This window comes from Gopherus flavomarginatus, chromosome 1, assembly GCF_025201925.1.
Source record: "Gopherus flavomarginatus isolate rGopFla2 chromosome 1, rGopFla2.mat.asm, whole genome shotgun sequence".
Taxonomy (NCBI): domain Eukaryota; kingdom Metazoa; phylum Chordata; order Testudines; family Testudinidae; genus Gopherus; species Gopherus flavomarginatus.
Window position 1 is genome coordinate 318651566 of NC_066617.1, and position 26892 is coordinate 318678457.

Genomic DNA, 26892 nt, shown 5'->3' on the forward strand with positions numbered 1-26892 from the left:
GGACTGGAAGCAGGGAATCTCCTAGGGTCGTCCAGGGAGGGGAGCCTGGGAGGAAGTAACAAGGAAACAAGGGGAGGGGGTTATTTCCCTTTTTTGTGAGACTCAAGGCATCTGAGTCTGGGGGTCCCCCAGGGAAGGTTTTGGGGAGACCACAGTGAGCTAGGCACTGTATAATTCCTGGCTGGTGGCAGCATTTACCAGGTCCAAGCTGGTAACTAAGCTTGGAGGTTTTCATGCTAACACCCATATTTTGGACGCTAAGGTCCAGATCTGGGAAGAAATGTTATGACAGATATACATTTTATTTTAATTTTAAATGAAGCTTCTCAAACATTTAAAAAAACTTGTTTACTTTACATACAACAATAGTTTACAGACTTTAGAGAGAGACCTAAAAATGTTAAAATGTATTACAGGCATGCAAAAACTTAAATTAGAGTGAATAAATGAAGACTTTGCACACCACTTCTAAAAGGTTGCCGACCCCTGCTTTACAGGGACCTTTTAGTCACTGAAGATTGAGAAAGTAAATAATATACACAGAAGAAATGAAGTAAAAAGAATGTAGCTCCTCTGTCTGATACTTGAGTGTATTATTGCTTGCTTGCAGATGGAAATAAACTAATAACTTTAAATGACAAATTCAATTGCAAAATTTGGCAACTGTTGTCTGTTGTTAAAACTACAGCAAACAAACTGAAAGAGGGGAGCTCAAATATACCTATATAATGAAGAAATGGCATGCATAATAAGATCATCTTATTATTTTGGCTTCAAACTGGATCGTGGGAGCTTCATATCTCCTGCTACACTAAACATACACTCAGATCCAACACTAGGTGGGTAGGTAGGACAGTACTTGAATACTATGAACGTAAGAACGGCCATACTGGGTCAGACCAAAGGTCCATCTAGCCCAGTATCCTGTCTTCTGACAGTGGCCAATGCCAGGTGCTTCAGAGGGAACGAATAGAACAAGTAAACATCAAGTGATCCATCCTCATTGCCCGTTCCCAGCTTCCGGCAAATAGAATGACCATATCTGTTTCTTGCTGTTCCAGCCTCCTGGGAGTTGGTGGCAGCAGTAAATAAAATTTATTGTTTTATAGAGCACTAGTATAAAGACTATGGACAACTTAAATCCTACTTAAATCCATGAAATATAGGGCACAGGGCTCGTGCTTCCCCCACCCCCCACACATGGGGGGCTATTTGACAGAGGATCTTTGTGAAGGCCAAGACTATAACAACAGGGCACAAGAAAGAACTAGTTAAGTTCATGGAGGATGGGTCCATCAATGTCTATTAGCCAGGATGGACAGGGATAGTGTCCCTAGCCTCTGCTTGCCAGAAGCTGGGAATGGGAAATGGGGATGGATCACTTGATGATTAACTGTTCTGTTCATTCCCTCAAGCACCTGGTATTGGCCACTGTCAAAAGACATGATACTGGGCTAGAAGGACCTATGGTCTGACACAGTATGGCTCTTCTTATGGGTGAATTTCACCCAGATGGCGCATGTAACTAATGACAAGATTGTTGAAATGTGATCGCAACAGTAACATTAGGCTGATTCAAGGATTTTGTTTCATGTTGCTCATTAAGTTGTTCAGTTCACCCATCATCTACAAGCTGCCACATGAAGGGCTGCATCCATAATCTTCGACGGCCACTGCCAGTCTTTAGTCACACCAACAGCATTCCTCCTTTCACCCTGACTGCATCTTGTATCCTTTGTACTGGCAGAGGCTAAACACTGAAGCAGGTGTTAAAAATCTGTCTTCCCTCTGAGAAAACATCCAACACTGGGAGCTGTCATTACCAATTTTTACAGTGATTTTTCTGCCACAAGAGGATAACTCCCTGCGTGCACCCGCCCCCCCCAAAATATTTTGCTTTCCAAAGCCTCAATAAGCCTGTTGTTATGGTTCAACTCTGTGGCTTGGGAATATTAGTAACAGAGGCAGAAACAGAGAGGACAGCACTACTGGCAATAGCAAGTGAGATACTACTGATATTAATTTTAACAGCAGATTAGAATTGCTCAATTCTCCCATACTCTACCAGTCCCTGTGCAGTTCACTCTGTGTAGTAAATTTCTTTGATAAGAGCTTTAGTAATGTATGTGCCCTAAGAATAAATTTTCTGCATCAATTTACAAATCTAAGGACTGACCAAAGCTCTTTGACATCTTTGGTGGAGAGGTTTTCATGGATTCTAACATTGGTTCTTGCATGCAAATACTGACTTGTCACACACAAAAAACAACCCCCCCCCCAAAAAAAAACAACCCGTTTTTACACTGAAAAATTAGTTGCCAGAATATCTGAGACCTACGCAATGCACAAACCAGCTCAAAAATTGGCTTCATGTGTCTGTTCACCAAAGGAGCGATCTAACACATACTAAACTCAAGGAGAGTACTTCAGTAAGCTTTGGATCAGACCCCCAAGTGCAGATTTTCAGAAAGAGCTCAGCACTCACAATCAGAGCCAGATTTTATGAAAAGTTCAACTTCCATAAGTAGCCAGATTCCAAAAGTGCGCACCACTCTGGATGTGGAGCTCTATACAGAGTTCCTCTGAAAATCTCAGCTCAACTATGAATCCTGGTCATAATGAAATGGAAAATCATATCAAATCAGATTGCACACCCACAAAATATTCAACAAGTCTTTTACTACTGAAGCAAACACATCATTTGCTTTAATGGTAAGGAGAGTTATGCCCAGTTTTAAAAAAATGTACTGCAAGAATACACACATGCAATACACCTCTACCTTGATACAACCCTGTCCTTGGGAGCCAAAAAATCTTACCGCATTATAGGTGAAACTGTATTATATTGAATTTGCTTTGATCCGCCGGAGTGCGCAGCTCCGCCCCCCTCCCCCGGAGCACTGCTTTACCGCGTTATATCCGAATTTGTGTTATATCGGGTCGCATTATATCGAGGTAGAGGTGTACTAAGTGATCATCCATTGTTTCAAGTTGCTGAAATCCTTTTCATAGTATTTACTCAATTTTCTTACTTATAATTCGAAATATGTCAAATATGTTTATTAAAATAGTCAAGTTATTACTTGAGTGTATTTATAATAATATAGTATATATGTAATGAAATTATTTTTTTTTACCTAGTTCCCTTTATATTATGCATAAAAAGATCCTGAAGGTTTTCAAATAACCTTAGAATCTGATAGGCTTTAAGATGTCTGTAAAAAGTGCAATACAAGAAAACTTCTTGATTAGAGAAACTCCATGTCTGTTTTTATGTTCTGATGGCAAGTGATTTTCAGCTATCCAGCCAAACAGTCTTGAGGACAAAAATTAGAAACAATTAATTCTGTTCATTTTAATTATATTGTGGCAACAGATTAATAGAAATTATGCACTTTGCCCTTTAAATCAACATACCATAACATTTATAGTAATAGGGATCGTTTCCATTATAATGAATTTCAGAGTATATTGATTAAAAGGTGTAAAGGCACAATTTCTAATTTATTACCACAATCTAATTCGGAAAATGATGAATGAACACAAGTTGCTTCAACTCTTTCTTTTCTCCCTCCCCTCCTTTCAGGACACTGTTTATTCTGTTAAAGGGAAACCAAAATACAAGCAGTTGACAGAGCTGAAATATGCACGAGCCTGTACGCCTCCTTCACATGTGAACACGTAGTGGGCCTTCACATGCACATTTCTTCATCTCCACTAAGAAGGGGACTCATGTGCCTGTGCACAGCATTAGTCATCATCACGCCTTTCTGAGTCCCCTCTGGGTCTGTTTTCTGAATGAGATAAAGACACACATGACAAATACTTGTTTTTCTAAAGTATTATCGTTTATTGTTCAATTTTTTGTAACCTCAATAAATTAAATGTATGAGGTATAGATAAAATGCATGATGAGTTGTTTGGCAAAATGCATACTAGCTTGAAACTACAATATATGATTGTGTGTCAAAACAAGACAAACTGCTTTCTCCAATGCAGGTCCATGGTTGATGTAACAATTTAACTTCAGACACTTTATAAACAAAATGCTTAATTTCTGAACATACAAACATTCAAGTGATTCCACCACTGTTTCCCAAGTAACATACAATAGCCATAAACTAAGACGTTTTCCTCAAATAAATATGTTTGCTGATAAAGGAATGTGGTATTCAACTGATAAATCCCTATCATACAGCATATGGGATTCCCATGATTTGTGATTTTACACCTTTCAGTTGAGGGCACTTTATTTAATGTTAAATCCAGTATCAGTGAAAATTTGTAAAAGCTAGTTTGACCAATGAAGCTCAAATGAAGATTTAACAAAAGTACATTTATTTTTCTTTAATTATTTTTTTTCCAGTAACTTATGATTATAGCCAAGTATTTACATTTCTTAGAAGTTCTCTGCATATTTCAGTAACAAAAGAATCTGAAGTTTTCAAGATACCCCTTCTATTTGGACTGAAAATTTTAACTGTGAGGAAAATTGTTTCTTTGAGTTTGACAATGTACATTATACATAATTCAGGGCTTAGACTAATGTTTTTTAGCTTTCAGTAGGAAAGAATTTTTTCCTAATGGTCTCCTTTTCTAAAAATCAAATACAGCTTCTCCTTTCACAAAATAAATGTCTAAATACAGGATTCTATTATTAATCTATCAGTCACAGTTATATATCTCTACTGTCAAGGTTTTCCCTTTTGTTTTCAATAACATTTCCTAAGAGGTTCTGTTACTAAAAAGAAAGAGGTCCATCCTGCTTTCAAGAACATAGCATTACGTCAGACCATTCTTCCATTAGTAGATGAAGGGTCAGGCCAGCTTTTTATGATTTGCTAAATGCTAATAGGGAAGGAAAACGAAAAACTCTGTTTTTAATTAATTTTTAAATCCCAGATAGTCATTGCAATTTTAAAACAGGCTGATTCATTAGTTGTACTGTAGAATTCCAAAATAAATATGACCATTTACTCTTTAGCATGATGATTTCACTTATTCCAAAACCACTCAGTAGATACTAACAGCTCCCAACACGATCTCTGGGAATAATCCGTAGTTCTGAACCATGCTTTAGGAAAACATTTCCTAAACAAAAAAGAGAAAGTTGGTCACCTATAGGTTAAATACAGGTATGTGTTATCAATAAGAGCTCTTCAAGGAAATCAGTTCCCAAAAAGTGTAAGTATGATCTTAGGAACAATAATATTATCATGTTTCAGTTTTCAATTACATAGTCAGAATTTCTCTCATGCATGAGAAACTGACTGCATGCTTTGTAACATTTTCCAGTTCCTCTCACATATGCCCAGTCTAATGAACACTTTGCAATTTAAAACAAAAAAGCCAGGCACAAGGTTACATATTAAGCTCATTAGTTAACAATATAAATTAATAGTTTCACCATGATTTTAAACATGACCGACAAAAATTCAAGGAAAGAATAAAAAGCAAAGATATTGCAAAATATAATATGCTTTCAAGGCCTCCCGGCATTGTGTACAGCCCGCTATATCTGTTTTGTTCATCCCATATATTGTGTACTGTAGTGAGTTTTTAACAGTCTGGATCAAGTTGCATAGTCTAGCTGGCTGTCACAAAAATTAAACAAAGTGCTAAAAACCGAACACCCTTGCTCTGCCCCATCCCAGCTCACTCCATCCTCTCCCTCCCCGACCTCCGTTGCTCGCTCTTCCCCTCCCTCCCTCCCTCCCTCATTTTCACTGAGCTGGGGCAGAGGAATGGGGTGCGGGAATGGAGGGGACTCTGTCTGGGGATGTGAGCTCCGGGGTAGGGGCAGAAATGAGGGGTTCAGGCTGCGGGAGGAGACACTTGGCTGGGGTAGGGAGTTGGAGTATGGGGTGTGTGTGAGGGCTCCAGGTGGGGGTGTGGGCTCTGGCATGGGGGTTGATGTGTGGAAGGGGGCTATAGGCTGGGGGTTGGAGTGCAAGAGGGGGTAGGGCCTCCAAGAGGGAATCTGGGTGCAGGAAGGAATTCTGAGCTGTGGCAGGGGGTTGGGGCATGGGAGGGGGTGTGGGCTCTGGGAGGGAGTTTGGGTGCAGGAGGGGGCTCAGGACTGGCACAGGGTTGCAGAATGAGGTTTGGGGTGCAAGATCAAGGAGGGGGCTCAGGGCTGGTTCCTGGCCAATGGGAACTGTGGAGTCGGTGCTTGAGGTGGGGGCAGCATGCGGAGCCCCCATGGCCACCCTTATGCCTAGGAGCTGGAAGGGCATGCCGACTGCTTCCTGGGAGCCGTGCGGAGCCAAGTAAGGAGCCTGCCCGCCTCACGCCAACCAGATTTTTAAAGGCCTGGTCAGCAGTGCTGATTGGTGCTGCCAGGGTCCCTTTTCGACCGGGTGTTCCAGTCAAAAACCAGCCACTGGCAACTCTAACCATCACTGATATATATTCCCAACCTTAACTATCTCAACATATTTTTTGTCTTTGAATATAAATACATTATCTTGCTTGAATAACAATGAAGCAGGAAAAGTCAGCTCCTCACTAATTAGCCAGTTTTCTCAAGAACTTTTTTCAGAGGTGTCTAATGTATTGAGTTTTCTTATGGGTTTTTAAAAGTTCTCCAAGCCTAAGGTGATCTTACTATGAATTTATATACAGACACACATCTCTTGGTGGAAGTACAGGAGCACAAGGTGCCCTTAAACTCTGTACCAGCTAGCCACATCATGGGAAGCAACACGGAGGGAGAAGCAGGTTCAGCAGAGTTGCTACTTCCACCCTTTTCTAGAGGGACACAGAAGGGGTGGGGTTAGCGGTGGAATCTTGGCTCTGGTCTTTCCCACACACCCAGATGAACCTTGGTGGTGCTGTACATCAGGGAGATTCCACAGCACTAGGTATAGACTTGATACAGTTTAGGCTAATCTGGAGCAGCCAGGAGGCTGGAAAGTAGATTTTCAACTCCTTCAGACACCTGTTTCTTACACTGGGGAGTTTGTAATGTCAAAACGTAGTCCCAAATTAACTTAAACATTACTCATTCTGTGCTCTACGAACCTCAAATCAATCAAACATCATTAAACTCAGATTTCCTTCAAAATTTGCTATCCTATTGTCAACATAGGTTATACGTTAGTACTGCTCACAGGTATTTGCACAACAGGGAATAAAGCTTTCTTGATTGGATGTTTAACCTCTCAAATGTCAACCAAACTGTCTGTTAGAGACGGTGATTAAAATATACATCTAAAAAACAAAAATTAAAAAGCGGTAAGTCATCTTGATTTCCTGATTTCGTAAATAGAGCTATGAAAAATGTTAGGGTGGGGGGTGGTGGAAAGATGTTGGGGGCAAAGAGGGCAATATTGAAATGTTGCCCTTTTTCAGAATATTTTGGCCAGTTCTATATTTGGTTGGAAGGGGGGCGGGGAGGGGAAAGGAATGTGAAAATTTAGTCAAAATTTTCCATTTTTTTTTTAATTTTAAAAAATTATGACCAGCTCAAACTGTAAATGAAATGAAGAAAGAAATCTAGTGGATCCTTAAGAAATACGTATTACAATGGTTATAAGGTTTATAAGAATCATCTCCTTACATCACTGCAGAAATACTTTTTAATCTCTTTCCCGAGCAGGACATTGAAGAGAAAAAAATAGACTCACTCATCTACTTTTATGTATTATACTAAAAATGTATCTTCTAGCCCTGTCAGTGTTTCCTCATCTCTGCCTCTGAAAACAGAAAATTATATACTATTTTTGCTTGTCTCTTTTCCTTCTCCTTAATTCCTTCCTTTGCCTTCTCTCTTTCAGTTGTATTGTGCGGGCAGCAAAATGAAGACCGCTTTCCAATATCTTGAGAACCTGCAGACAGTACACTTCAGAGATCAGGAATTGAGTAAATTTCACTTTAACGCTCAGACATACACCAGGACAGGTTGGAACAAAGAATCAGGAAAACCAAAGTAGGGAGGGAGAATAAAACAGACAATAATGGTTGCACAGGGAATGACACAAAACACCACCACAAGGCTGGAGGTAGAAAGGAGATGAGAGAAAGGAAAATGAGAGTGGAGGGGGAGTAACTGATGAAGGGACATAAAGGGTGGTGGTAGTGAACAGATGAGACCACACAGGAAATGAAAGGAAGACTGAGTACACTGAAAAACAAGGGGTGAGAGTAAGTCCACCTTTTCAGAAGCACTGTCCAATCCTTGGCTAGCTGTTTCAATCCAATGATAATACAAAAAACACAAGTACACTGAGGGCTTGTCTACACTACCTGCCGGATTGCCGGGCAGCGACTGATCCAGTGGGGGTCAATTTATCGCAGCTAGTATAGACATGATAAATCGATCACTGAGCACTCTCCTATCGACTCCTGTGCTCCACCAGAAAGAGAGCGCAAGTGGAGTCAATGGGAGAGTGCCAGCTGTCGACTTACCGCAGTGAAGACACTGCAGTAAGTAGATCTAAGTATGTCAACTTCAGCTATGCTATTCTTGGATCGATTCCGCGCGATAGTGTAGACAAGCTCTGAGACTGAGAAGTACTAGTATGACTGAGCAAACAAAATCTAGCTTCTGTATTACCTTAACCATCATTCAAATGGATCGCAAGCCTATACTGCTGGTAGTGACAGGCTTTTAAGGAAGAGAAAGCAGTTTTAAGTAAAAATATCTAATATTTAGGGAATATTTCCTGTAGAAATTTCAATTATATTCCCCCCCCGCAAATCTACCTACATGTGACAAATATCTAAATATCCCTTGATACTTATGTGTGAAAATATGCCTGTTACAAGTTCTCTCCCAGAAGCCTCAACATCACTCTGCTAAGTGCCTGCTTTTATGACAGATCAAAATCTCTAACACTTGTCCAAGTTATCACTAGAGTGGAGCAAAATTTACCATTTTCCCTTGAAGTTAAAACTAAGGGACACTTTAGGCACAGTGGCTGAGATTTAAAATACTCTATTTGTTTAGCCTAACGAGGACTGGCAGATCCACACATTTGGAGTGTCCTGCCACAAGCATATACTTTTAAGAGGTTTGCCAGGAGTATATATTGCTGAAGCACAAAAAAGCCAAAAGATTTTGTATGGCTACTGTATTATTTTTTGCTATTCACAAAGCCAAGGCACAACAAAGGAAACATGAAGATAAAGCTGATTATATACAAAACACATTAGGTCTTGAACAATGAATCTGATACCCTGAGGACTAAACCTGCTAATCTGGACGAAATGTACTTGTGCCACTATGCACCCAACAAAAGCTGTACAAATGTTATTTAAACAGGCCCACATTTGCCCCCAGGCACATCACTCACTCTTGCCCCTCCCTCCCTGCCTCTACCATTACTGCAACAGTGTTTTCTTCAAAAAGGTACGGCATGCTTGCCCCCAAACCAGAGAGTCTTCCAAATCAAAATCTGTATGGGAGTTAATGCTGGTTGATTCGCTTTAACTCCTGTTCTGCACCTTTTACCTCCCCCTCCCAAAATGGAGATAGCACAGAGTCAATGTGGGGGAGGAGGAGAGATTATATTTTGGCAGTATAACATTACTGTTGTTGGGTTTGGGAGACAAGGGAATGGCATGGAAGCACTGTGTCTTCTCATGGAATGCCTGAGATCCACAGGGAAAACATTACATTTTTTCCAATAAATCCTCACGTTCTGAGGTTTTTGTAGACTGAAACAATTGCTCTATCAAATGAGGTTTTAAAGCACTAAAAGCATTTTAAATGAAAATATTAAAAACACTAGTTCTTGAATGGTTACTCCTGAGGGCATTCTGCGCCAAATCATTTAAAATCCTGCACTAAAAAATTAAAAAGTACTGTGCACAATATTTTAAAATTCTGCAAATTTTTTTTTGTGACACATAAAAGTGGAGGCTTGAGCATGACACTGGGGGCACAGGCCACAGGGTTCACAGCGGTGGGAGATCACCCTGAAGTCCCCCCCACTCCGGACTCCGCGGTGAGGCTGCACCCAACCCTGACACAGCACAAGGACTGGGCCTACCCCAGAAACATACTCCCTGTGTGCAGGTGCACCAGGCAGGCTCAGCAAAGCAGGATCCAAGTGTGGAGGGGCTTAGTGTGAGGGTTTCCACGTATGGGTTGAGGGTTCTGTGTGGGGCAATCTGGGTGCGGGCGGCTTCGTGGGGGATCCGGGTGTGGGAAGAATCTGGATGTACAGGGGCTTGTTGGGGGGTTCTGGGTGCAATAGTAATGGAATTCTGCAGGGTGAGTCCAGGTAAAGGTGATTGAGGCTCAGCGGGGGGAGGGGGGAACTGGATGCGGGGGTATAGAACTCTGTGAGAGGAGGCTCAGAGGGGGGCCCAGATGCTGGAGAAGTGTGGCGGGAATTCAAGTGCAGCTGATTGGGGCTTGGTGGGGTGGGGATCAGGGTGCGGGTGTCTCATTGGGGTGGTCCAGATGCAGAGGGAGTGGCTCATCGGGGGGGGTTCTGAGTGCAGGGGAGTGAGGATCGGCGGGAGGGTCTGGGTATGAGAAGGTCTGGATGCATGCTGATTGGATGGATGGGGGAGCTGCTCCCTGTACAGGGATCCCTCCCTCTGCAGCTGAGGAGAGATGGGTGCAGAAAGCGGGAGGACGGGGGAGTTTGCAGAGCTTCCTGTGGTTGAGGGAGACCCAGCCTCAGATGCTGTGCAAAGCAAGAGTAAGTCCCTTCCTTCCGAGCCCAGCCAGGACTAGTAGCTGAGTCCGGCACAGGGTAGAGGAAGCCGGGTCTTGCCCAGTCCTGCCTCCTGCACCACAGTGATTTACCTCTCTGCTGGCTGCCCTTAGCACCTGAAATATACTGCTGGGGAGGGTCGCATGACCGCTCTTATGGCTTCCCTTTGCCTCATCAGAAAGTCATTTTTCTGTGGGGAAGCAAAGAAATCTACACGGGAAATACATTCTGTGCATGTGCAGTGGCATAGAATTCCCCCAGGCGTAGTACATGATGCCATGTATCTATGAGTCTATGTCTACTGATAACCAGCTTTGTCGTAAGTCATCTAGGTTAACGTATGACCCATCACAACTGAAGCTTCGGGGACTAAATATGAGTGAATGTGCCAAGCCTAGTGCTGGTGAAGACTTTCAACACTCTCAGAAGGGCAATGCGCCAGCATGCTTAGCAGCATCGGTGCATATTCAAGAAACCATCATCTGATGCTGACAATCTGGCTTCCAATCACCCTGTGTCTAATCTTCATTTTGCAGCTAAGAATCATGAGAAGATTGTGGTGAGAACTCTTGGTACCTAGATGCCTCTGATTTATTTGACCCTTATCAATTATGTTATTGCTCTTGTAACATTGCGAGATGACTTTCTAGTGGTGATGGATGAAGTTCAAGTATCCATACTGCATTATTAGATTTATCATCTGCCTTAGATTCTGTAAGATGCTATCTTGTTCTCATAAGAACGGCCATACTGGGTCAGACCAAAGGTCCATCTAGCTCAGTATCCTGTCTTCTGACAGTGGCCAATGCCAGAGGAAATGAACAGAACAGGTAATCAGGTGATCCATCATGTCACCCATTCCCAGCTTCTGGCAAACAGAGGCTAGAGACACTCGGAGCATGGGGTTGCATCCCTGCTCATCTCGGCTAATAGCCATTGATGGACCTATCCTCCATGAATTGATCTAGTTGTTTTTTTTAAATCTGTTATAGTCTGGGCCTTCACAACATCCTCTGGCAAAGAGTTCCACTAGGTGACAGTGTGTTGTGTGAAGAAATGTTACTTTTTGTTTTAAACCTGCTGCCTATTAATTTCATTTGGCGTAGTAAGGAGTAAATAACATTTCCTTATTTACTTTCTCCACACCAGTCATGACTTTATAGACCTTTATCATATTCTGCCTTAGCTGTCGCCTTTCCAAACTGAAAAGTCACAGTCTTATTAATCTCTCCTCCCTCTCATTCAGTGTGTACTTGACGATGTTAGTGGATTAGACCCTGATTCAGCAAGGTGTTTAAATCTTTTGTGGGACTGGGCCTTAATGGGAAAGAAAGAGTTGCTATATCTCCAATGTGTTGAAAACACTCAACTTCATTTTTCTCTCTCTTTTGATCCCAACAGAGTGGTTGTGTCTCTTCCACAATGTCTGGTGGAGAATGGGGCACAGATGAGTTAGATCTGGCTGAGGCTCAAGCCAGATAAGGAGATGATATTGGTAGGCTGGGGAAAGCAATCAGAAGATATGGCAAAAGTCACATACATTCCACCTACTGAAGGTGTGTGTCCACCAACTGTTGCTCATGTTTGCAACACAGAAGTCTTGTTAGATTCCTAATCATCACTGGATGATCACTGTGTTCAGCAGTAACTAAGACCACTTTTATCATTTGTGTCTGGCTACAAGGTCTGACCATTTCTTTCCCAAGTGGACCTTGACAACATATTTCGTGCCTTTGTCACCTGGAGATTAGACTACTGCAATGTTCTCTTAAGGTTACACTTTAAATTTATTTGGAATGCAAGCTAGGGCAGACTGCAGAAGCCTACTTTGTAAACAGTCTTTCCATGAGCACACTCAATCAGGGCTCCAAAATCTGCACTGGCTGCCTGTGTATTTCTGGGTGCAGTTTAAGATGTTGATTTTAAGATGCCTTCAAACTTTCCTATTTGAGAGACCACCTCTCTCTCTCTCTGGCACATTGCCACAGTTGAGCTTAGAAGAGGTTCTTGAACTGGGTCCCCCTCAATCTGAGTGAGAGGGGACTGCTGGCAGGGCAATCAGGGAGATCCCTTTACTTTGGAATGTTTCTTTCACCCAGTCCAAAGTAGTTTTAATCAGTTGACCTTCAGGGCATACTGCTAAATCTTTTTAGAAAGGCTGCAGAAGTAGTAAATATTGCTGGGTGATGTACAGGGGAAGTTAAGGGTTTTTTTTCCCCTGCATGGTTATTTAGTATTATATATTATGGGATTGCTATTTCTTTTTCTTTATCATATTAAGTATTTAGGAGAGGGTCCTGGAATATTAGCTAGGCGCCTACTGTTGTTTCACAGATCTAAATAAACAAAATATTGAGCAATAACTATATGATCTTAATGATGTTTGACATGAGGTTTTGGATGCAGCTTTCAGCCATTGTTTAGTACTTCTGGGTCCCTTGAAAAGCTATTAAAACTTGGATAAACTAGATGAGGACATAAGTCATTCACTGTGGTGCATCGTAACTGAATAAAAAAAAATTCAGTTTTTTCTTAATTGGATGTCACAAATATAACTACTTACCTGCTGTCTGTGCAGGGTTTATTCCTATTCCATCTAAATTTAAAAAATATATACATTAATTTTGGGGGCTAAAACAAAAACAGATCTATGTATATAGTAGTGTAAGCTTACAACATTAAAATGAATGCAAAATATTCAAGGTTCTAAATAATATACTGTAATAATTATTAAATATCAGTCTTTAGCGATATTTTTTGGCAATAGGAAATTAATAGTCATCTTTATTACTTACAGCTGATGATAAAAATTTCAGCATAGTGAACCATAAGATATGCTGTAGGATAAAACCTCGGATAAAACCTCTCAAATAGCAATAAAATATTCATGGCAAAACCCCATGCACCAGCATTATGAATAACAGTGAGATATTACTTTTGAAGCTCATCCTTTTGTATGCTAGTTAGATTACAGAGAAAACCTGCTTATACTTTTCTGGAATACAGCTTAACTGAATCAACAATATAAGAACTATTTTCTTACCATTTGTTATAATGGCACTTGTTGCTGCAGGAACTTTGAACTAAATGAAACAAAAGTATGACAAATTAATTTTAAAAGACAGACAATAAAGTAGAAAATATGACAGTGAAAATTTAAACTGTTGTAATTTTAGCTGCTTAGGCCTGTATGAAGAATAATTATGGAAAAAAAATCCTCTTCAGATTTTATAGGACTATCAAAATAACTGTTTACAATCAACGCTTACTATTCACTAAGAGGTTATATGGAACAAAGTACACAGCGTTAAAACAGCTGATTAGATCTAATCATCTGAAAAAAATTCTCTGGAAATAATGTCAAAATTATGCTAATTGAAGAGCTCAAAAAAATTTCTGACAATACTGTAAGGAGCAGCACCAAAAATGTTAATGAAAATGAGTAGCTACTCAATTGCATACATTTCTGGAACAAATATGCAATTTTGTTTTATAATTTGCTTTAATTTAAATTGATCAAATATAGATGTCAGAACCTTCTGGAATAAAAATGGACAAATAAAACCTTCAAACACTTATGTACATAAACAATTCCATAGAATTTATTCAAGTATCATTCATGGGCACAAAGTTAAGTACGTGCATAAGCATTTGCAGGACTGAAGCCTTCGTCTTTTCGTAAAGGTGATTTTATTTTATTTTATTTTTTAAAGACATGGCTATAGCAAAAATGGCTCAAAGTCTAAAATCTGACACATACACAGTCCTGGTGTTGAGAGCTATGGTGTTTTTCAGTGCATGAGCAACTGTGAAATCACTTGTGTGCATATTTAGTAACATTTATTAAGATCACAATGAGCAGACTCACAGTGCAGAGTTCCTGCTTGGCTTGACTTGGGGGGCTGGGCAGGGATGGTCTGCTACTGGGACAATTTATGTGGGGGAATTTACAACCGTTTCATAAACTACTAACTCCTTAAAACAACAACAACAACAAAAGTCACAGCTGGCCAGACATAAAATAGTCTCTACTCTGCACTTCTGAATGTATTTTCAGTAAGTCTTTAAAAAGTCTCTTGGATTGAAACACTCACTTCAGGCTACTTGATTTTTCTATATTAAGGTAATACAGTGAAAATAGTTATGAATTTTGATGGACTACGATATTATTTTTATGTGACAGTACTGTCCATGGGTCCCAGCCAGAGTTGGACCCCACTGTGCTAGGTGCTGTACAAAGATATAGTAAAATATAGTTCTTGCCTCAAAGAGCTTCCAATTTAACATCCTGATCCTGTAAACACACAGATCCATAAAGTTACTCACAAGGTTAAATCTTTGAAAAATCTGACCTAGTATGCTCCGTTTCTGGACTCAGACAGTATCATGCTCAAAATCAGGTCCAGGAGAAAATAGTAGGTGTGGACAAAGGGTTACTGTTACAGGATGATTCAAGCCCCCTTTCCTTTTTTTAATCTGAGTTCTGGTCAACATTTAAAATTTAGGTAAACATAGACAATAATATTTGCAAATGCATCAATGACAGGAGAGGTTCCAGAAAACTGGAGAAAGGATAACGTAGTGCCCATCTTTAAAAAGGGGAAAAAGGATGAGACAGGGATCTGTAGATCAGTCAGCCTCACCTCGATACCTGGGAAGCTACTAGAGCAATGTATAAAGCATTCAATTTGTGAATACCAGGAGGATGAAGCGGGAATCACTAGCAGCAAGCATGGATATATTAAGAACAAATCTTAATATATCCAATGCCAAACCAGCCTGATTTCCTTCTTTTACAGGGTAACTGGTTTGGTGGATAGGGGGAATGCAGTGGATATTAATATACCTGGATTTTAGCAAGGCTTTTGACACGGTCCCACATGACAGTCTAATAAGTAAGCTGGAGAAATGTGGGCTCAGAGGAACTGCCATTAAGTGGATATAAAAGTTTATTAGAGAATGTTTAAATAAAAATGATACAAAGAGTTCAAAGCGTCAGTTGTTGGTCATTGGGGGCAACATACAGAGTATAGGGTGACGCTGGTATGTGGGAATTGGTTAGCACATAACATATACAGTCTGCAAGGTCCCCCAATGCGGGGTGTATGGTGGGTGGGATCAAGAAGCAGTAAGGAAGCAGTGAGGGTACATCGCTCATACAGTGGGTTACACGCAGTCATGGGTATAAGTAAGCGGGCGGGGAATGGGGACAGGATGACCCTCGCATGGTGGAGTCTAGTTAGGTGGCTTTAGGGCTTAGGGGATATGGTTCAGTTGGGGGGGGTTATAGGCCTCCTCCCCCCATGGGTGCACAGAGCCACGCCGGCTCACTCTTGGTATTGGTGGTGGCCGGTGATGTGCTCTATGTAAATGTCCCTAGACCACCGGATAGTGTCCGAGACCATCAAAAGTCTCATGAGCCATGCATAGCGACGGCCCACCCCACAGGCCCTAAGTACACGTTCATTACAGGGATCCCAGGCACCCAGGGCCCCGACAATCAGGGCATCGGTGTAAATCTCGTAGCCCTTTGCCCGCAGGGTGTCCACCAAGGGGGCATATTTTTCGAGTTTACGGGCTCGGGCTTCACGGAAGGCTGGGGTCCTGTTTTCAAACGGGATCATCACATCGACGAGGATGATCTTTTTCCGCTCCTCGTCTGTGATGACGATGTCCAGGTGCAGCAGGCTGTCGGTGTCGGGGATGGTGTGGTTGACTGCGATCTCACCCAGGTGTGGGGCAATGGCCTTCACCAGCCGGACCTGGATGGTGTTGTGGCGCAGTTGCCAGGCTCTGGCGTGGGGCTTGCAGCTGCACAGGATGTGGGGCAAGGTCTCCAGGGCGTACCCACACTTCCTGCAGCGCTTGTCTCGGTTCCCGTGGCGGATGGCTCCATTGAGCGGGACGCAGTTCAGGCGGGCGCGGTATATGAACCGCCAGTCGGCGAAACGGGTGAAACTGCCTGCAGGGAGAAAGTGGCTGCTGGAGTCCCACTTGCTGGTCACCTCAAAGGCCTTGCCCTGGTCGGGTTTTTTCCTCAGGGTGTCCACGTAGAGCGCGTGGACAGCGGCCTTCAGTGACTTCTCCAGCACGCCTCTGGCTCCGGGGCTGACGATGGTGTTGCCCTCTGTCTCGATTCGTGGCACCAAGACTCTCAGCTCCTGTCGTTCCTCGCTCCATATCCAGCGGCAGCCCAGTCGTTTTCCCAGCCGGCGCGTGGCGTTGCGGGCGCGGGACCACAGCGAATTAATGTCGCCCCCGTCCCGGGCGAATTCGCCGTCCAGGGAGCCGCTCAGGAAAGTGGCTACATCCGGCCCGGAGGGAGGCCTGCCAATTCGCTTCTCGATGACGGTGTGTAGGGCGGCCGCTGCAACGTTCTTTACCATGGCATCCGGGCACGTCAGGAGGCGGAAGGCGTGCGTGACGACCGCAATGTCGCAGAGGTCACCCATGCGGGGGACGTTGGCACCACCGTGCCTGTGGGCAATGTATATGAGCTCGTTGCTGGCTCTCTGGGGCAGGGACAGCCACTGCTTAACCAGCTGCCGGATGGTGTTGTCTGCCTTGTTGAGGGGCACTTTTGCCACGGCAGAACCTCTTAAGACGACGGTGATGCGGGGGATCAGGAAAGTGTTGAGGGCGTTGATCTTCTGCCACGGCGACAGCAGGGATGCGTCAATCTTGGCAGTGTCCTGTAGGATCTCCCAAATGGTGTCCTCAGGGGTCTGCCGGACGCGGACACCAGTCGGCGTGCCGAGGTGTTGGTACGCCTGTCCTTCTGCCAGGGGAACGACAGACTTGCCCTGGATCTGGAACTCCGTCGTCTGCACCGAGTCTCTCTTGCTCCCGTCGACATGGAGGGATGCGCACTTCTTGGCATTAAAGCGGAGTCCCGTCCAGTCCGCGACTCCCCCGATAGTGTTGAGCATGCTCTGGAGCCTCTTGGGGTCATCCGCGATTAGGACCAGGTCATCCGCATAGGCCAAGATGCTCACCCTCTCGCCATGCAGGTCGAGGCCGTCAGCGCAGTCCAAGATCGCCCGCAAGAGCAGCTCCATGGCGAGGTTGAAGATGATTGGGCTGATGGGGCAGCCTTGCTTCACGGCGCTGTGGATTGGGATCTTGGCGGTTTCTCCTTCTACCGAGCGGATGGTGGTGCTGCAATCCTCGTAGAGTTCCCGGATCAGGCCAAGGAAGGTCTCTGGCATCCCAAACTCCCGTAGCGTGCTGAAGATGTGGTGGTGGGGGATGGACCCGAAGGCGTTGGACAGGTCGAGCCACGCTATTGCGCACTGCTTCCACGCCCTCTTGGTCATCTGGAGAACGGTCTGGAGCAGGAAGCTGTGCTCGTAGCACCCCTCTGACGGCATGAAGCCCTTCTGTGCTGGGCTGATGGCTCCCCCGGCTGTTGCCCACTCCGTGATCCTGGCTGCCAGGCAGCTGGCGTACAGTTTGTACATCGTGGAACAGAGGGAGATGGGTTTCCAGTTGCTGGGGTCGTCTCGTTCGCCCTTTTTGTGAATCAGGACAGTCATGGCCCTCTTCCAGGAGGTGGGAGACCTGCCAAAGAGCCGGCACAGATTAAAGATGCCAGAGAGCACGAAGCAGCCAGGGTCTCGCTTCTTGAGCAGGCTGTAGGGGATGCCGTCCTTTCCAGGTGCCGTGTTCTTTGTTCTGGAAAGCCTGGCTGCCACCTCCTTAGGCGTGAAGTCAGTCTCTAGGTCGCCTGTATTGGTGATGTGGGGCAGGAGGCGGAGGCACTCCGGGCGCTGTGCGTCGTTTCTGGGTTTGCCACCAAATACTCCAAGGAAGTAGCTGTAGAGGCGCTCGGGCGGGATCATGCAGTAGGACAGGGGGCCGTTGAGGACCGCTCTTACAGCCTTGAGGCGGTTCGTTCTGTACAGCTTCTGGATCTTGGAGGCTGCTGCCGGGTCGTAGCGACGGCTGGTGTTCCTTCTTCTAGCTCCTCTGGAGGTGGTGCCATGATTCGGGATGGGCCGTCTGAAGGCAGGCCGGGTGGTCGCTTGGTTTGGTGCCCTCTTTGAGGCAGCCTCTGTAGTTAGCTCGCGGGTGAGCCTGTCGATGAGCAAGTCAAAGTCCTCGAAGGAAGCTGCCGCTTGGAGCTCCTCAATCCAGGCGGCCTGCCAAGGTGTGGCTGGCCTATCCTTCGGCCGCTGTTGCTCGGGTTCTTCGACCAGTGTGGGCAGCGGGTTTGCCGTGTGATCGACAGGTTGCCTCACTTGCGGCTCAGGGGGCCTTTCGGTTGGTTCCTGAGGCAGAGTCACCGGTGGGGTAGCACCGTTGTTGGTTGCTGGTGGGACTTGGTTCGGGTTGGTGGGTGTGGAGGTGACACCTGGTCTTTCGTGCACGGTTGTCATCTGGTGGGTATCTGTGGGAGCACGTGACCTTCTGGTGGCGGGGACCGGCCTGGCGTCTTTTGGGGCCGTGTCGGTCCGTCTGATGATGGGGGACTGGTGGTGTGGTCTGGTTGTGGCAGTGGGCCCTGCGACAGTAGTAGTGTGCAGAGCGGTCTGGGGGGTGGTTCCCGTTCTCCCAGTGGGCGTGGCTCGTGGTGCGGGTGGGGGAGTTGCGTCGGCTCCCCCTGTGGCTAGTGTTCGTGGGGTGGTCCGCGGGTCCGCGGTGGTGCCTCCAGGGGCAGGTTTTTGGGCGGCCACGTGTGGTGGAGCACTGACCTATCTTGAGGTGGTCACGCTGGATGGGCCTCGAGGGAGCACTGAGACGCCTCAGCTCGGAAAGCTTCCGAGCGACCTGCGAGGATGTGACAGGACCCCTGCTGGCAGGGGCTTGGCTGACGTCTCCTTCTGCAGCAGGCGTCGTCCTGACAGCGGGGCCCTGGTCCACTGGCTCAGGGACTAGGGTAAGTTTCTGAACGGCAGCTGGTGGGGTTGTACTTTTCCCTCGCGGCGCAGGAGCAGCAGGCCGGGGCACGGGATGGCGGGGGGTCAGGGCCAGGGCTGCTGTTGTGTGGACTTTCTTGCAGCTGGTCTGGTGCGCCTTGCATCTCTTCTGGGACTCAAAGGGCAGGCTGCAGAGGGCACAGCTGAAGGCGGTGGTCTTGTTGTGGCACCTTCTCAGGTGCCTGGTGAGCCCTTTGAGGAGAGGAAAGCATCGGGGCGGCCAGCAAATGGGGCAGATGAGTGCATCCGCGGCAAGGGGGTACTTGAGGTAGACGGTGTCTAAGGCTGAGCAGTCATCTCGTGGGGTGTCCTGTTGGAGGTCAGGGGGGTTGCCCCTAGGCAGCGGGGGCTGTTGGAGTGCAGGAAGTGTGGCCGGTGGCTGCAGGGCCATTTCGAATCGGCTGGAGCTGCTGGGGCGCAGGGGGCGTGTCCAGTGGCTGTGGGAGAACGGGCGAACCATCTTGTAGCGGCTGGAGCTGTGGGAGTGCAGGAGGTGTGTCCGGTGACCGCAGGAGAGCGGGAGAGTCATCTCGTGGCGGCTGGAGCACAGGAGGTGTGTCTGGTGACCGCATGAGGACGGGAGAGCCATCTAGCAACAGCTGGAGTGTAGGAGGCGTGTCCGGTGACTGCATGAGGATGGGAGAGCCATCTTGTAGTGGCTGGAGCTGCTGGAGCGCAGGGGGTGTGTTCCGCGACCACAGGAGGACAGGAGAGACATCTCTTGGCAGCTAGAGCGTCTGGTGATCAGCGGTCAGGGCTCTCGCGGACTGGAGCGGCTTGTCTGCAAGGTCTCTCGGTGGCTGCGGTTGCTGGTGGGTGGTGGGGGAGCCCCCCTGGGGCTGAGGTGTAGGGGTAGGGCTGGCTCTAGGCGGCCGCAGTCGCTGGGGAGCAGCGAGGGGGTCCCTCTGTGGCCGGGGTCTGGCAGGGGCATTTCTCTGCCTCTGGGATGGCCGGCACGTAGTGGGGCAGTCTCCTGGTGCCTGGAGCTGCAGGCAGGTGTCGGGTCTTGTCTCCTGCAATATAGTAAGGAACTCCCCAGACGCCGCGAGCGGCGGGGGCTTGGGCACGGGGCCCGCTTCCTCCGGTGGCCCGAGCAGCCGGGGGGCCCAGTGGAGCTCCCCCGGCAGCAGCGGCAGCGGCGGCGCGGGACAGGAGTCCCCCAGCGGCCCGGGCAGCGGCGGTGGAGACACGCCGCGGGGCTCCCCGGGCAGTGGCAGCCCAGACGCGGGGCAGGAGTCCCCCGGCAGCCCGAGCAGCGGCGGCGGAGACATACCGCGGGGCCCCCCGGGACGCGCCAGCCCAGACGCGGGAGAGGAGTCCCCCAGCGGCCTAAGCAGCGGCGGAAGAGACACGCTGTGGGGACGCCCAGGCAGCGGCGGCTGGGGTGCGGGGCGAGGATCCCCCGCCGGCCCGAGCAGCGGCGGCTGGAGCACGCCAAGGGACTGGCCGGGTTGCCCAGGCAGCGGCAACTGGGGCGCAGGGCAGGGGTCTTCCGGCGGCGCCGGCAGCAACGGCCAGAGCACGTGGTGGGGCCCCCCAGGCCAGCGAACAGCTGGGCCGCGGGGCAGGGATCACCCGGCGGCTCGGACCGCATCGGTAGTTAAACAACCACAAAGAGTAGCTGTCATAAACAGATAGCTAAGGGTTAATGTCTCTTTCACCTATAAAGGGTTAACAAACAGTGACCTGCAAACACCTGACCAGAGGACCAATCAGGAGACAACATACTTTCAAATCTCATGGAGGGAAGCCTTTGTTTGTGGGTTTGGGGTTTGGCTTTGTTCTCTCTGGGTCCTGGACGGGACTAGAGGTGCAACCAGGTTTCTGCCAATCTCCCTGCTACAGTCTCTTATCTATTCAGAATTGTGAGTAAGAAAAAGGGCGGTTATAGTCTTTTAATTTGTTTTCTTATTTGCATATGTGTACTTGCTGGAAGTAGCTTAAATTGTGTTTCTGCCAGAGAAAGTTTCTTTCTATTGTTTATAAGTTAAAAGACCCTGTAACTGTTTACCATCTAAAGTGCAGAGATAAACCTTTTACTTTGTTCTTTCTTTTTTATTAAAAGTTTTGCTTTTTAAGACCTGTTTGATTTTTTTTTCTCCTAGTTAAGCTTCAAGGGAATTGTGTCTGTACTCACCAGGAAACTGGTGGGGAGAAGGGAAAGATAAATTTTCTCTTTGTGTTATATTCACACAGCTTGTATTGCCTCTGGGTGAGGGGGAAGGTAACACTCCTCTCAGTGTGGTGATTCAAGAAGTTGAATCAGGCGATCTCCTAGTGTTCCCAGGGCGGGAAGGAGCTGGGAGGAAGAAGGGAATGGTTTATTTCCCTTTGTTGTGAGACTCAAGGAATCTGGGTCTTGGGGTCCCCTGGGAAGGTTTTGGGGGGAATCAGAGGATATCAGGCCCTAAAAATTCCTGATTGGTGGCAGCGCTACAGAATCTAAGCTGGTAATTAAGCTTAGAAGACTTTATGCTAGTACCCATATCCTGGACGCTAAGGTCCAGATTTGGACATTATACTTGACAGTAGCTATGAATGAATGATGTCAGATTGGAAAGAGGTCTCAGGAGGGATTCCACAGGGATCTGTTCTGGGTCCAGAGTTATTTAACATCTTTATTAATGACCTAGATGTAGGAAAAGAGAGCATCCTGTTCAAATTGGCAGATGACACAAAGCTATTGGGGGCTGCAAACACTTTGGAGGATAGAGCTTAAATTCAAAGGGATTTTGATAAATGGGAGATCTGGGCTATAGACAACAAAATGAAATTCAACAAAGACAAATGCAAGGTGCTACAATTAGAGAAGAAAAATCAAATGCACAAATACAGAGTAGGGGATAATTGGTTTGGTAGCAGCACTGCTGTGAAGGATCTGGAAGTTGTGGTGGATCACAACCACAACATGAGCCAATAATGTGATGCTGTTGCAAAAAAAGTAAATGCAATTTTAGGTTGCATTAACACAGGCATTGCATGCAAGTCATGGGAAGTGACAGTACTGCTCTACTCGGCGCTGGTTAGGCCTCAGCTGGAGCATTGTGTCCAATTTTGTTCACCTATGTATAGAAAAGATATGGAGAAACTGGAAAGGATCCAGAGGCAAACGATAAAGATGATCAAAAGGATGGAATGCAAGCCATATGAGCCAAGGCTGAAGGAACTGGGTAAGTTTGTTCTGGAAAAGAGGAGATGAAGAGGGGGACATGACAGCGGTCTTCAAATAGTTGAAAGGCTGCCATAATAAAAGTTGTTCTCTCTTGCCACAGAGGGCAGGACAAGAGGCAATGAGTTCAAGCTACAGCAGAGCAGATTTAGATTAAATCTCAGGAAAAATTTCCAAACTGTAAGAACAATAGGACAATGGAACAGATTGCTTAGGGAGGTCATGGAAGCTCCTTCACTGGATGTTTTCAAAAGTAGGCTGGATAATCATCATTCTTGGATGGTTTAGACACAACAAATCTAACCCTTGGCCAAGATGCAGGATTACATGACTCTTGTGGCCCCGTCTAACCCGATGGTTCTATGATTCTGTGGTTCTCCTGTTAACATAATAAAACCACCTCAACGAGCAATGGTAGCTATGTTGATGGGAGAAGCTCACTCCACCAACATAGCGCTGTGCACACTACCACTTATGCTGCAAAACTTATGTTGCTCAGGGAGGTGTTTTTTTCACAACCCTGAGTGACATAAGTTTTGCCGACATAAGAGGTAGTGTAGACACGGCCTAAGTCTATGACATCTGGGATGAAAGGGGAAAGCAGCAGTAGTCAGTGCTTATAGGGCTCCCAATGTTACTCATTATTTGCTACTGTTCCAAGGAGCCCCTGAATTCATGCACCAACTGTATGTAACGGAAAGGATACTGTTGGCTATCCCCAAAGAGCAACTGAACATCCATCTTCTCACATCTCCTATATGACTGGTCCGTATATGCACCATCTCTAGTGAATGACTGAACATGCTTCCTTCCAGCACAAGGCTACAGAAGAGAAGCTGGACTTTCCCGGAAATGGCTAGAGTTGCAGTATAGTTTGGCACTGGAACTGAGAGCAAGAAGCCAGCCTGTACTGTGCTCTCAGCGCCACCTCTGTTGGAACTCAGCCAGTAAGAAGGTGGAAACTGCCAAATTCAAAAGCAGAGCAGACACAAAGTGGACTTGGGGAGAGAAAAGAGGAGATTCGGACAAGTAGTCTGGCAAGACTGTGGCTGAAGGGGGCAGAGAAAACCAGAATTGTCTGAGCAAGTGCAGGGTGGGTGGGAGGTGACTGGGGATGAAAGGGAGAGGAAGCTTGAAATGGAAGCTATGGGGGGCAGGGAAAGGGAAGGCTTTAATTGGTTGGGTAGAAAGGAAGGGCAGTTTGGAACTGGTTGAATAAAGAGATTACGACTGGGAACTGTGGCGGGAAGACACTGAGATAACACGAGATGAGGAAGTGGGGGGAGGAGGGAGACTGAACAAGAAGGCTGGATCTAGGAATCAGAGTGTGTGTGCTGGGGGAAGGGGAGACAGATCTGAGAAAGATATGGGTTGTGAGGAAAGAACTTGCATTTTCTGGGCAAAGAGCATGGCATAAGACAGTGGGGGATCCTGGGAAAAGTGAGAAGGTGGGAGACTGGGATTAGATGATGAATGCAGGGAGGGAGACTAGAACTGAGAGCCAGTGGAAGGAGAGAGGAGACAGACAGATTGGATGGGGAGATTGGGGCTGGACTGGGACTGACTGGACAAGGAGAATGAGACTGGATGTTGGGAGGGGAAATTTGGAACTGTGATAGCAAGACCAGAGGGGTAGATTAGAACCAGCTGGAAAAGGAAGCTGGGACTTGAATGAGAAGCCTGAGGAGTAGAGATGGACTGGACAAGCAAGAGAAGAGAGACTGGGACAGGCTGGGGGGGGGGGCATAAGGGGTCACGTTGGGGAAACAAGAAGAGTCTGTTCCCACTAGAGCTCACTCCTCTCCAGAGCTTGAAATGGAACCCAAGGTTCCTATCCCAACAGTCTTCTGCTGTCTGAAAGTGTGTGTGAAACCTACTGGCAAAGTGTCTCATCCCCATTTACTGCTGGCCCACACAGAGGATGACAACTTACTACTACTATCAGTTACTTTGTTAGCTCAGGTGGCAGAGATTTGCATGGTGGATCTATAGGATTCAATCTGGTTGATAAATCATTGAGTATCCATATGATGGAATTTATGTTTGTTCATTTTGCTTGTTTAAAAAGATAGGAAATTACTCACATTCACAAAAATTATACTAAAAAACCATTCAGATTGCAAAGTCATGCACTTAACAGTTAGGAAATGCCTCAATTAAAGTTTCCAGTGTAACCTTAATTGAGCTCCCTTGTGCATATGCATTACTACACAGCCTTTAATTACATGATCACATACTCTTTTTACCATCGATCCCTGTCTCATGCAGTGCACTGGATGGACAGCTATAACAATACTTTGTATTAATCTTTTTTAATGTAAGGTGTGGCCACAGACCTCATTAAACCCACAACATTCAAACCCTGCTCTGAAGATATCTGCACGAATTTTTCTATGGCCCTCACCACTCTCATATACGAGTGCTTCATAAAATTAATTTACCTTCACAAACACCCCTGTGAGGTGACAGAGTGTAATTATCTCCATTTTATGATGGGGAGCTGAGGCACAGAAACAGGAAGGTAAAAAGTACCCACCAATTTTTGGTGTCCAAGCTGAGATGCCTAGGATTTGATTTTTGAAAGTACCTAACTTTTCATATCATTTTATATATTCAAGTACAGCTCTCCCGGACTTCAAGTGCAGTTGTGAGTGATCAGCATTTTTGTAAAACAGGCCCAAGATCTCAAATGCAGAAAATGAGGAACACATAATTAGTGACCACATCTGAAAGGTTTGGTCTCAGTGACTTGCACGGTAGCATCACACAAGAACTCTGTCACAGAAGCAGGGATAGAATCCAGCTGCCTTAACCATGAAACCATCCTCTCTTTATCCAGTTCCCTGCATTATTCATTACTTTTCAACTTCTGCAACAAATGAGGAAGGGATCCTACAGACAACAGCCTCCTTTACTACACTGTCCTGATTCATCTCCAGAACAAAAGATGTGCATTGAATGAGGGAGCAATCCAGTGGAAAAAATAGTATGTGATCATGTAATGAAAAACTATCATAACTGGGGGAGGGGGAGGCAGCTAAATTTAGTTTGCACAAGCAGTTTCTAACTTTTGAATGCTTGACTTTGTAACTTGTTTTTAACAGAGTTTTTGTGTCCGTAATACGGATTTGGGATTGATCCTGCTCCGTTAAAAGAAGGAGGAGCCAGATCAAGATCTTTTTTGCGGGAATGCCTATATTTCAAACCGATATAATATCTGATATTACAGAAACATGCTTTTTGCAAGCAAACACCATGTTTATTGTAGAAATGTCCAAATTTGTATTCTTTGCAATATTTGTGGCAAAATAATGCTTAGGTATAAAAAGAATGGTTAAATCGTGGCTTCAATATTTGCTTCACAGAGTCATACCAAAAAAAAATCATATTGCTATGGGCTGAGTTAAACGTTGTTGTTATGGGTCAGGCATAATCATCTGCTGTATATTCAGGATAAATACAAAGACGATATTGTAATCAGGTGGCTGAAACAACAAAGCTGACTCCACCCTAAACATAGGCCCATGTCTCCAGTCAAAACAAAGGCACGTCCAAGCTACTCAGGAACATGAACTATGTGGACCGGGGCTCAGCTGAGCATTGTTTAAGAAAGAGAAAGAGAGAGAGACTGCATGTGTGTGAGAGACCGAGAGAGAGCGCGAAAGCGAGAGAAGTAGGACAGAGAGACCAAAGCAGCAAGAAAGCCAAAAGTAACAGAAGTGCTGGTAATGTGGCCCTGATAGTTTTCTTTCTTAGCTTTCTATCTAGGCAGAGTGCTGGTGGCAAGGCAGGTATGGAAGTGCAAGTAAAGAAACTGTCTCCTGCTGTTTGATTCCTATTGTATTCAGGAAAACAGGACTTTATGTATACTTTTTGTAAACCAAAGATTGGATCAAAGAAAATACCTGTCTTTGTCATCAATTTCTCCTCCTACCTGCAACACCCCAAATTGGGCTAACAGCTCAGTCAAAAGAGGTAATAATCTTAAAAGGTATAGTATTAAAAACATTACTCTTATGAAACCTATTCATACTATATTTAATAATTGATAACATCTTAATAATCTGAACAAAATATCTACATATTTCAGATAGCATGCCCAAGTAAAAATTATTTACTTCTCTACCGCTAGAAA

At 45.6% G+C, this 26892-nt stretch overlaps 1 protein-coding gene across 1 annotated transcript in view; it reads right to left on the minus strand.

Moving 5' to 3' along the window:
* Positions 1-3826: 3826 nt before the first annotated feature.
* Positions 3827-26892, minus strand: part of UFM1 (ubiquitin fold modifier 1) — a 32234-nt gene continuing 9168 nt past the window's right edge. The window contains exons 4-6 of the mRNA XM_050937360.1: positions 13714-13753; positions 13234-13266; positions 3827-5091 (exon numbers count right to left, since the gene is read on the minus strand). Coding sequence (XP_050793317.1) covers positions 5024-5091; positions 13234-13266; positions 13714-13753 — 141 coding nt within the window. The 3' untranslated portion in view covers positions 3827-5023. The remainder of the gene's footprint in view (positions 5092-13233; positions 13267-13713; positions 13754-26892) is intronic.